Source organism: Dioscorea cayenensis, chromosome 9 (genome assembly GCF_009730915.1).
Source record: "Dioscorea cayenensis subsp. rotundata cultivar TDr96_F1 chromosome 9, TDr96_F1_v2_PseudoChromosome.rev07_lg8_w22 25.fasta, whole genome shotgun sequence".
Classification (NCBI taxonomy): domain Eukaryota; kingdom Viridiplantae; phylum Streptophyta; class Magnoliopsida; order Dioscoreales; family Dioscoreaceae; genus Dioscorea; species Dioscorea cayenensis.
Genome location: NC_052479.1, coordinates 17,734,013 through 17,745,763, shown reverse-complemented (window position 1 = coordinate 17,745,763; position 11,751 = coordinate 17,734,013). Strand labels below are relative to the sequence as shown.

Here is an 11,751-nt window from a genome sequence, read left to right as displayed (position 1 = left end):
AACAGGAGAAATCATCAATCAGAACTAAAGCCAGCACCAGCATAGGGTGGTTTCTATGCAAGGAGAACAGGGATCCTCTGACACCGAACAAGCACCCCTTCCTGGAAAGAGAGAGACTTCAGAGAACGTCTTGTCTGCCCCCCTGATTTCACTTCATTAGCTAGATTTGGATGTTTGCCTCTTGGATCAATGGGGGATTGCCTTTCCCCATAGAGGTACGATTTTTCATTGGATCAAGGAAGAGTACTGTGACTGGTCGTCCACCAAAGCTTTTTCTTGTTCGCCCCTACTGATACTGATAGAGAGTCAACGGGGTAGTATATCTTGAACAACCTAACCTACTTCTGCTCAGGCTTTGACGGATCAAAGGCTGGTCAATGAGCAGCATCTCCATCAAACTTTGTGAGGTTCCCCGGGATCCGGTCTATCCTTGTGAAAAAGAAGGATTGACTCCAACTTATCGTCTAAAGCCTGTGATGAGTGCTTATAAAGGCAAAGATATGGATTCTCTTTTTGAACTGCTTGAAAGCGCTCGCAAGAGGTAGATGATCCCCTTTGAGGAAGAAGGATTTTTTTTTTTTCACCGGAGAAAGCTTTCTGCTTCCCGACCATGAATCTCTCCCTGTTGATCGTGACTGGAGGGTTCAGTCAAGCAAGAATGAGGAAACTTTGACCTTGATTGAATGTGCTACACCTGACGAAAGAAGTTGGTCGTTCGGGAGCGTACTTATGTGATGTGATGAACTAGCCTTTGTCGACTTCGAAAGGTGATCCATATATCATAGGCCAGGCAATGGATGCTACTTAGTCTCCTCTTTCAACTTCTTCGTCAGAGGGAAGAGATGCCAGGAAGCTCTGTTCCTTCTCGCAGGGTGGCGTGCCTCCGTCTGAGACTCTACCCTGCCCGTTGGATGTATGGGGCCTCTTCAATTCATCTTTGAGGTTTTTTTCTATCCCCGCTTCCCTACTGAGTTCCTCCGTCTCTCTTGCATGGTGCCCCTCTGTCCCTCCCTTTCTGAGAGGTGATCCACCAATCCTTTTTCAACCTAAAGGTTGATTTCAAAGCCGGGACGGACGAAGTTTGGTCAAAATGTAGTCGTTGAAGCCTTTCTGCAACATCTTCCTGTCTATGGATTCTTTCTACGCTACAAGTCCGCTGTTAATCTTGCTTTCGACCGGAACGCCCTCTTATTGGGGATCTTCCTTGACCTGAAAGCTGGATGGAAGGTCTCTTTCTTCTCTGTGTTTCGCCCATTCGAGTGTGATTTGACAATGGCATCATAGGCACAAACCAGGCCCTCGGTCCGTCTGTGCTGCTTCGAATGATCGGGTTTCAACGGCTTCCCTAGCTGTGCTGATCTTTCTAGCAGTTCACTACGCGCCGAATGATTCTTTGCTATTTCCTCTCTCTCCTCTCGGTCTGCCTGAAAAGAGTTCCCTGTAAGAGGGACAGTCAGAACAAGATGCGGTTTCATCAGACGGGATCAAAGATGTCGAAATTCGCCGATCATAGGTCAGCGGGTCAAGCAAGGGTTGGTCGAGCTTACTTTCGTTTCCTATTTTAAAAAGGGAGATTCTACTGATATAGACTCTTATCCCCACTGTCGTCAAACTGACACTTTATCATATCGATTCCTTGAGTGGAGCTCTCAGTCTCCAGGTCGGCCAATCCCCTTTAAGTTCAGCCCTTTTCCTCTTTTCTTTGGATCATCTTCATTTGCTTAAGGATCTGTCAACGCAAACTCCCCTTTGACACATGAATCAATCCTAACCTCCGAAGAGGGATGCTTGCCCCGATAACGATGGATCCCTAAGGAAGAAAGTGAACCAATCTCTCACATTTCATGACCTGAGGAAGAGCTTCAGTCAACACTTCTCTGAGACAGGAGCATAAAAGAAGATGACTAAAGACAATAACATAAAATAAATAATAAAGAGTGAGGTGCGCGCATAGTGGCAAATAGGCGGTCATTCTATCCAGATCTCAAGCCTCATCAAGATTCTCATTCCATTACTAAAATATCAATCAATCAAAGTAAAGAGGAAAAAGACAAAGACCAATCCTAGATCTACAGTCAGAGAAGATAAAAAGGTGGGCTTTAGCTCTGACAGAAGCTCAACCCTAAGAACCCGCTAGGCTCTATCTGAGTTTTGAAAAAAAAAAGAGTGCTTCCTCACGCGGTGACTCAGAGACCACCGTCTGAAAAAGATGAGTCAAGCTCCAGGGAAGAAGACAAAGACTCAACAAAGGCGTTCTCCTCCTTTTTGTAGGTTACTATTCACATAGTCTTTTCCTTTCTGGATAGGCGGTCCCCCTGGTATTGACTGGTGGGCTTTGAAACGTGTTCTTATACTAGAAAACTAAACCAACCCTTTACTAGTCCGGGGGAAAGAAAGGATGATTCTCTGACGGATATGTCGATTTGCCTTCCTGGTAGATTAAGCGGATTCTTACATCTGTGAAGGGTCGGATATCAATAAGGCTGACACAGAGCCGCAGCACGACTAAGGGCTCCGTACTGCACACGGACTTACTCAAGAACAACAAAAAAAGACAAAAAGAAGAAATAAATGGAAAAGAAGCACACCTATGGGAGTCTCGATCAAGAATTTGATCTCCCTATTATATATATATAGTGATTATAAATTCTTATATCATTACAGACAGTGGCTATCTTCCTAAAAGTGAGAGAGAGGATAGAAAAACTCTCGCCCAAATTTCACGAAAACCGGTCTCCGGTGGTTAAGAACCTTTCTTCACTCTTGAAGCCTTCCACCACCCACTGGATTTTCTTCTTCGTAAGGGAGGAATATGTGTGTGTTGTATATAAATATTGGACTTTAGATTTCGCGTTGTAATTATTACTAGGTTTTTTATAATCCAATGTTCAGTGAGATTACTTTCTTAGTGACTGAAAAACTTGAATCAGTTGAAGGAGACGAGGCTTCTGGCTCAGCCTGAGGGCGGATCCCACTGGAGAGGAGAGTTTTGACTGCGGGAGAGGCAGGTCCGGATTTCTGTAAGAGGGAGTCTTCGGAACGCCACACTTTATGAGCTTTCCCGCTGTCTTTCTGACACTGCCCTTTACCTGAGCACTGTCTAGCAGTCGGTCAAGTAAGTATAGGGTTTCCTCTAGTGTTTACGAAGTAGTATATCTAGGACTTATGAAAACTGACAACAACTAGGCAACCACAGGAATTCTCGTAGTTAAGGGAGGACCTTTCGTGGGGGTCGTGGAAGAATTGGGTTCGATTCCCGTTATACGCGATGTGGCGAAAAAGACTGATTCAACGAGATATGCCATGCCTGCATTAAGATTTAAAACGTGTCGTCTACTTCCAGGAAATGTTTGGAACAGAGAACTTTCTCTAATACAACGCCGCATTCTCCGAAGATTGAGGAACAAGAGGAGATCTATTAAAAGAAATCTTTCTCTAAGAGAAAATCTAAACAGTAACATCAAATCACAAACTACACGAAAGTTGCCCCTTTATTATGGGGATTTACCCATAAGGGAGATGCACAGAGGAAGAGAACGAACTTCATATATCCCTTTTCTATTTAATCAAGAAACAAGATCGGACGTGATTCCGGTTCGTCTCCATTTTCGTGACACTCTTCCTCAAGCAAGGCAGCCGATAAGTCATCGAAGGGTTTGTGTGAATAATGGACTGGTAAGCATTACTCATTTGAAAGTTTCCCACGGTGATCTAATATCTTTTCAAGAAAGTGAGGCGAGAACCCGCGGTGAAGAAATAAGGAGATCTTTCTATATCGACATATCAGTTGAAAAAATCATTGGAAAATTCCTGCCGGTCAGAATGTGGAGAAGAACCAAAACAGAATGGTTCCGCCTACTCAAAACTCAGAGGGGGTGCCGCCTACTACTCAAATCCCGGTTTTTGCAAGAGTTGCGTTCTTCTATGCAAGAAGAAGACTTAGAAAGAACAAAGAAGTTTGGATCCGAAAAAGTATGCTTAGGCAGTTCCTTCGCTGAGCACAAGAGAATAAAGAGGAATTTGTTTCATTTTAAATACTTCTTATTATCGAAGAGAAGGAAGGAGAAAAACCGAAATCTTCCTACTCGAACAATAAGTCCTTTTGTTTACAAGTCTTATTTATATAGTAATTCGACCTATTGCTCCGGATCCCCGTTTACTAGGAAGATAAGAATCAAAAGGATCGAACTACCTACTCATTATTCGGAGGTGAATCATAGAACACAAAAAGCTGTGGTATCTTATGGGCCTAACATAGGTCATATCCCTCACGACATAAGATTGAAAGATCCAAACCTTCCTCTTCGGAGCGGAAACGGACGTGGCCAAAACATATAAGAAAAAATAAAGAAAGATCGGCTCGCTCATAGGGACATATCTATCCGGATAGAGGATAGTCTAGATCGATTCATAGATAGATCTCTCTCTATATAGATAGGTATCCCCTTGGATAGAGATAAAGATAGGGATCCCATTTATATAACGGAAAAAGTTCACTTTTTGACTACTACTTTATACTTATACTTTATTTTATTTACATTTGAAAATTCATTTTTTCCTTGATTCTGATTGATTGCCTTTTCTTTTTTACTACTACTATTTCTTATACTACCAGCAAGGAAACATCGTTTTTTCCATTTATACTTACTTAATTGAATTGGTCGGAGCGTAGACGAGCGAGCAGAGCCCAGGAAAGACGGAAGCCCGTCATAGAGCAGTCGACTAGAAGTAGAAGACTTCTGGCCTGAGAGAAGGCAGTCTCTCTCGGGAAACATGGAAAATCTTTCTTTTCACACGGGCAACATAGGGGAATAAACTCGAAGATCAAAGATTTATTGAGGAAGTTCTTATTTGTTATTTACTACCTTTGGGAAGAGTTTTCTACTTCTACTTTTAAATTGCATTTTTTTGTAAAGTTCTTGACAAGTCCCAAGTAGAGGAGATTCATAGGTAATTAATTAATTCTGCCTTTCAGTTCTCTTCGACGTATCGATCATGGATTCCTAAATCACATAAGCCGGGGGGGATGCGACCCATTACACAGCCCCTTGTCTGCTGCCAGTACCGACCTCTCTTACATACACGATCGGGGTACTCTCGTATTATCTCTCCCTTTCATAGAAAGGCTATCTATGTAAGGTATGACCGATCAGACATGCTTGTCCGTATTTACTTGTCCTTATTCTCATTATTAAAAAAAAATCTTATTTATTGGCGAAGAAGGTCAATGCAAGTACGTTAAAGTCTATAATCTCACCGTCGGACAATATGGATAGAGTTCGTGCGTTTGTAGCCAAGGTTGAGCCATTTCTGGCTCGCCTATTCAAACGTTACGTCCCTAGTATCGCCACTATTCCAGGGGATGACGTGGGAACCAACGTGGAAGGCGCTGCCTACTCACCCTCTCACTAACAAACTGATAGCAGTGAGGGAAACCCCAAACGAGGTTTGCATGTACAGCCATTTTTGTCTGTGCATACCTTACTGATCCTACTCAATCTTTTACACCGATGTATCGTACTCTAAAGACCATAAGAAAATACTGCTAAATCTTTCCGAAGTGAGAGAAGGAGGGAAGGCGCGCTAGCGCGCTACAACTAACACAGCCTGCTGAAAAAAACGCAAGATTAGCGCTAAGAAGCAACCCTAGTTTAAGTACTATACTAGCGTCCCTACCCCAACGTTGTTGTACTTTACTTGACTCTACCCCGCTTGCTGCTCGCCTCAGCCAGACGTGGCTTATTACGTGGTCGGCATTCCTACGTGCTCCGACTTCTTGGCCTCCCACTGGAGAGGAGATGAGGGGTCACCTTTCCTTTGGAAACTGTCGTGACGCGTAGGTTTATGGATGGATTCCGTGGTAGTCTCTGCCTCCTCCAACTCAATCAATATCAACAAGATGTCGGTTTGTTCCGGCTTGGTTGACTTTGTCAGAAAAGAGAGTAGGTTGAGGGGCTTCATTGATTAGTAAACCTACGGTGCTGGTAAGGTCGGGACCGTGGTCGTCCGTCTCCGGTTTGCCGGCCGATAAGATCACTGAGATTGACCAGCCAGCTGGGTTGGTTTTGACTATTCCTTTCTATTGAAAAAGGAGTCAGCTGTCTGCGCGAGTCACCTTCCTTCTTCTAGGCTCCGAGTCACCTTCTTCTAAGCTCTGCTGGACGACACGGCATTCTCGTTCTATAGGCCGGCCGTACTTGTGATGGTTCCCCAGGATCCAATAAACCCACTTAGGTCTACGTTGCCACGATATTATTGTTCTATGGAAGCGGGCGGGCTGCTTTTTAGAAGTTCGGCCCTTTTTCTTTTTGACTAAAAAAGGGGGGAGGGATTGACCTTTCTAACGCATATTCTGTCGTACCGGCATGGCCCCACTGATTTGTTTTCGATCGGAGCATCAAGCAGCGCAACCCGGTTCTACTTGACTAAGCTCCGTGCTCGTCCAAGGAGGGAGTTTGCTTTACCCAACTCCCCTTTTTGATAACAAGGCAGAAAGCCCCGACCCGACATTCATGAGTTTCGAATGAAGAATGAAGAGTGCCCTGCCCCTCTTTTTTTCTTCCCTAAAACCTTGGATTTTTTTAAGTTGGTAAAGACCCACCCCTTGTTTAAGTCAGAATGAGTCCCCTGGGACCCCGGGACATTGGCTTCCGCCAACAGTGAACTATTTAGGATCGCATCCCGCGCATATTCTACATTATAGCCTGCAACTGATTCAGCTTCCGCTTCTGGGAGATCAGACGGAGCTCGATTAGTTTCCGCTAGACGAGGAATAAGGAACATAACCAATACGGGGAACAAGGGAATACCGGACCATATCTGCTTTTGTGCCATGACAATCTCACTCGAATTACAGGGACCCTACACATATTAGTACAGTATACTGGGGTCCCCGGCCAGAACCACACGTGCAAGTTTCCCTGCATGTGGCTCGTCCGTGCTTTTTTCCGAGGCGCTGCCTCTGACTCCGCATGGGAGAAGGGGGCTGAACTGCAAACTTTCGTGTTCAGAGCATTGCATTGTCTGAGGGAGTAGGGTGAGTAAGCAGCGCCTACCAAGCTAAGCTTTCGTCGAAAAGGCTAGACTGCTTCCTTTTCGGCGCCCGCCCTTTATTTAGATGTTGGGGCAAGGCAAGCCCAAGGAAAGTATAGGTTGGCTCCCAGCTCCATCTCGGCCGGCATCCTGCTCTCGAGAGGGTGTGGTCCTTGAGCGAACTACTCATGTGCTGTGTTGTCCCAACCCAAGGGCATTTGGTGAGGAGCTAGGGTCCGGTGGTTGACAAGACACTGATCGGAGGCGACTGGACTAGAGTGCTTTCATCAAATGATGCATGTGGTCTGAGCCATTCCCATCCCAAGTGGTGGCCCGATTCGGCCTGGCCTGGTCGGGAAGAGAATATGCGCACCGAGAATAGATATCTATGTTAGCTAGCGGGGGCGGGCTTTCCTCTGGTAGTCCCGCTGCGGCCTCTGACAGTCCGTCCTGTCTCATCTTTCTTTGGCTATACTTGTAGCCAGCCATGTTAGCTCCACATTCAAGCCCTTTTTTTTTCTATTTCTGACTAAAAAGGCACTCATCAGTAAGCTCGGCCCCCTTTCCTATTCCGCTTTGCTTGGCGCCTATTAAGAGAATAGGTCCCGGTTCAAGCCCAGCGGCCCGCCTTTCTTTCATCATCTATACCAGCTGTCACGCACGACCCCATAGGAACGATTTCAGCGCCCTAAGAAGCAGAACGCGCCATCACCTACAGCCCTTTCCTCTGCCGGGGACTTCCACGAAATGAAAACGGGCGGCATCGTCGTATGCTCGACATTAGTTGCCCTGGTGTATATCCCGGAGTACTCCTATGGCCGATCTGTCACCCATACATTCTGGGCTTGGCCCCGTCCCGTGTGGAGAATGCCCCCTTACGGCACGGCTTAGTCAGTTATTATCGCAGTTTAGAGTGGATTCGGACCGCCACTTCTCTGAAAGCATGGTTCTCTCCTCCCTCCTTGGAGCTCGTCCATTCGTTGGGTGATCCCTTGCTCTCACGTTCGAGTGTTTGCTCGTCGTTTAGGCTGGTGAGTGACATTTCTGCTCATTGCAGTCACCTCCGGGGTTCTTCGCACCTGGGTAGTACCAGGACCCTTGTGCCCCGGACTGCACTGCCCGCCCTATGACCCAAAACTAAAATGAGCCTTGCGACGAGACGCGGACATTCCTCATGCTGCGGTTCCCTCCGGTCCGTTCCCGGGTTGGGTTAGGGGAACATCCGAGCGATTTCCTTCGCGGATCCAAACGTGCTCACAAGGCGCACAATAAGAATAAGACCAATAGAGACTTCATAAGAGACCATTTGAGCTGCAGATCGTAATGCTCCTAGAAAGGCATATTTCGAATATAGAGGACTTCAAGTTCCCAACAATCCACGGGAATATCATACCCCACTATGAACCGTACGAGCACGTCCTCTGTCACCTCCCACCGCGCTTACGGCTCTATACCCCAACCCAACTTGCTCTGGCCCCGGGTCCTCCCACATCTCTTCCTCGGTAAGCAGACCATGGAAGTAGGGGGTATCCGCTTGGGACTGATAGAAAGCAGCATATCTCTTTTTTCCCTCCTGACCGAACCCGCCTCAAAAATCCAAATAGTTGGTTGAAGTCCGGTCGCGTCGGAGACATCTTTTTCTCTGAGGAGGAGGCTTCGTCGTCCGGCTCCTCATAAATGATGTTAGGATCGGCCGGCTCATCCTCGGAATCCGAAAAGAAAACAGAGACAGAACAAAAAGAAAATATATAATAAGACTGAATAGGATGTCGAAGACAGGATCATTCACATCAATTTCAGCAGGCAGGAAGGGCGCGGAAGCTACCGTTTAACGAATGCAATGCAAGCAAGGTAGCTTGCTTACTCTCTGTCTAGCGTGCGTTGGCGGCAAGGAAGGAGGCATTGGAAAGACTAGACCATACACATTAGTACAAGAGGCATTCGGGAAGCGACTAGTCGCTTCTGGCGAAGCTTAACGAAGGCCGACGACTACATAGAGACAACTACCACGATAGCGAAACCTATAGAGGAAGAAGCAGTCGCTTGACGGACGAAGCCGATCCGATACGATAGGCGGGCGAAGGGAGCGAGACCAAGCCGAGCCAGACGTGGAGTGGCGAAGGGGGCCTACTATAGGTATACGTGATTAGTAACCGGTGAAAGACATCGAACGAAAAAAAAAAAGTGAACTATTTCACAGTGTGATTGATCAGACAAGTACCAAGGGCTTTCGGTAGCCTTCTTTCATTTCCGAATTTTCTTGCGAAAAGTCCTTGCATTAGTATGAGTTCGTTGACCGCGTAAGGGCGATCCATCTTGATGACGAATTCCACGATAACGAGAAATAGAAATTAATCGTTCGATGTCTGCTCGTTCTCCCCTCTTCAATTCCCAATGAACAACATGATCTTGACCTATCATTTTGTTCAATTTGGTCGATCTGATACTTAGTTAACTCATTCATCTTGATGTTCCCACTGATACCTAATCGATAACGAACCTGAATGGCTTTTTTTAGGTCCAATTCCATCCATTTTTTTGTTGAGGCAATTCTTACTTGTTCATCGGGAACTGATTTAGCTCCTGAGATATATGACATTCTTTATCCTTCTCCTTTTCCTGGTCTTCTCGGCTGGAATCAAAAATGGGTGTCTCCCTCTATTCCCTGTAGAGGAACTTTTACTATAGCCATGGATGCTTCTCTCAGCGAGTGAACTAGGTTTTTTTTTTTCTTTCTTGAGCTTCTATTTCTTCAGTTAAGGGAGATTCGGGAAAAGATGGAATAGGAAGACGTGTTTCCAGAACGAACAAGATACGGGTTGAGAAGGGGGAGTTAGCAAAGTTGGACAAGATTGGAATGGGCATAGGAACATGTATTGATGTACCAGATCGGCTAATGCTCCCAGGTTGATGCGATGTATTCCACCAGTTGACTGGAGACTTTATTATTGGTATATCGATCGGTCCAGCACGGATTGAAATAGGAGCCAGTTCGACAGGAAGCTTTTGAAAACGCAGTGCACCCAGGTAAATAAGGAACAAGATGAATACAGAAGTTAACCGAGCATCCCACACCCGAAAGGTACCCCACATAGGCCTTCCCCGAAACCCCCCAGTCACTAAGGTAAACAAAGTAGAAAAAGCACCAATTTCTGTACCGGTTCCGGAAGAGCGAAGAAAAAGGGGATGTTTTGTTAATGGGAACAAGAAACTGTTTATAGCCGTAGCGATATAAACAAGAATACTCATCCGAGCCGCAGGAACATGTACATACGGAATACGAGAATTTCCACCTTGTTGAAAATCTGGTGGTGCTACCCGAAGACTTGAATGAATAGCCATCGCTGTTAAGAACAACCGAGATCCAAAAAGAATTTTCGCGTAGCTTCTTGTCTTTGACATAAAGAAAGAAGGTTGTAATAACGAAACGGACATGTGAGAATTTTGTCCTTGCCTTGCTAGTGGAACAAGAAAGACATGGATGTATATTCCATACGCAATCAAAGGATTTCGCATGCTCAAAGAGATTAGATTAATTATAGTAATTCCCTTGCTTAGTTTTCGCTCCGCTCGTGCGTGGCACTCCTTGCTTGCGGAGCGGCATACCGGAAAAAAAGGATTTTCTTTCTATTCTATTCTATATGGGCCCGTCACCGGACTACGAAAAAGGAGTCGAAGCCTTTCTCTCTCGTCAGTTTTGCTTACTTAGCCTTCTCCCCTCTGACTATCTATTTATGTGATATTCCAATCTTCCAACATATATATGTTAGGGGGATTTTTCTTCCAATCCTCTATCATTTGTTGATAGATAGGGCTTCTCGCCCCTGACGAGAGAGGTCGTCGTAGGATATTGTGGAGAGAGCGGAACATTAAAATGGACTATAGACCTCTATGAACTACCTTTTTATGTTATGGTTTCCGCCTATACACGTTATCAAGTTCTGCTCAAGATTTGAATTTTAAATAGACTTATTTATTTATTTATTTATTCCTACGAAATGCTATTGATCCCATGAGGACCCGCCCCCGTAACGTAAAAAGAATGCAACAATGAAATTGCTTATCATTCGACTTCCACACTGGAATGCGAGCCAGCTGGCGAAGAAGTCAGACCAAGCCCCGAAAGACATAAGCTCAGGCATTCCATTCTTATCTCCGCGGGTTCAGTTCCTCATTATCCCAAACATATCCATTGGTCGGTCCTCAACATGGTTTAGTAGACCGACCCGTCCTACTAAGTATAAGTAAGGGAACATCCGGCACATCAAGCTAAGATGACTCTTAAGGAGGTTGTTCTCGGAACTTCATTATTTGAGTGAAAGGGGAAAGAGGAATTTTTTGTTCGAAAGGGGGAACCAGTCTTTCTTTATCCCTGTGTCGGTGGAAGAGAACAATTGCTTGAAGTGAAGTAAAGCCTTAGCCTTAAAGTAAAGAGAGAATTCCGGTAAGCTTTCCTGGCAGCCTTTGAATGATTTTTCTTAATGCAAAAAAGACTAGAATAAGTAAGGTGGAGCAGCACTAGTTCCGACCGAGAAGCAGATTCCAGCTTAGTATCAGCAGCATAGGTAGTGACACCAGTACCAGTTATGGAGGAAGCAGTCCAGCCAGGCCGAGAACGAAGTAGTTGATAAAAGAAGATCTTCTTTCTGGAGCCCACCAAGCCAGTCCAGTAAGCAAGCACAAGTAGCAGTTCTATCAGGAAAAAGGAGGCTAAATGTC

At 45.4% G+C, this 11,751-nt stretch overlaps 2 protein-coding genes across 2 annotated transcripts; one reads left to right on the top strand and one right to left on the bottom strand.

Moving 5' to 3' along the window:
• The first annotated feature begins 566 nt into the window (after positions 1-566).
• Positions 567-5,610, top strand: LOC120269468 (ribosomal protein S4, mitochondrial-like). Its single transcript, XM_039276796.1, is given in 2 exon segments — positions 567-3,299; positions 3,302-5,610. Coding segments are annotated over 2 exon segments (1,068 nt in total). The 5' UTR covers positions 567-3,268; the 3' UTR covers positions 4,339-5,610.
• A 3,964-nt stretch (positions 5,611-9,574) lies between these two features.
• On the bottom strand, positions 9,575-11,482 carry LOC120268747 (putative cytochrome c biosynthesis ccmC-like mitochondrial protein). Its single transcript, XM_039276033.1, has one exon. The coding sequence runs from the start codon at positions 10,546-10,548 to the stop codon at positions 9,748-9,750; it is 801 nt and encodes a 266-aa protein (XP_039131967.1). The 5' UTR covers positions 10,549-11,482; the 3' UTR covers positions 9,575-9,747.
• Positions 11,483-11,751: the final 269 nt, after the last annotated feature.

Coding starts and splice junctions, on each gene's coding strand:
- LOC120268747 (XM_039276033.1), bottom strand. CDS start 10,548: ATGCGAAATCCTTTGATTGCGTATGGAATATACATCCATGTCTTTCTT.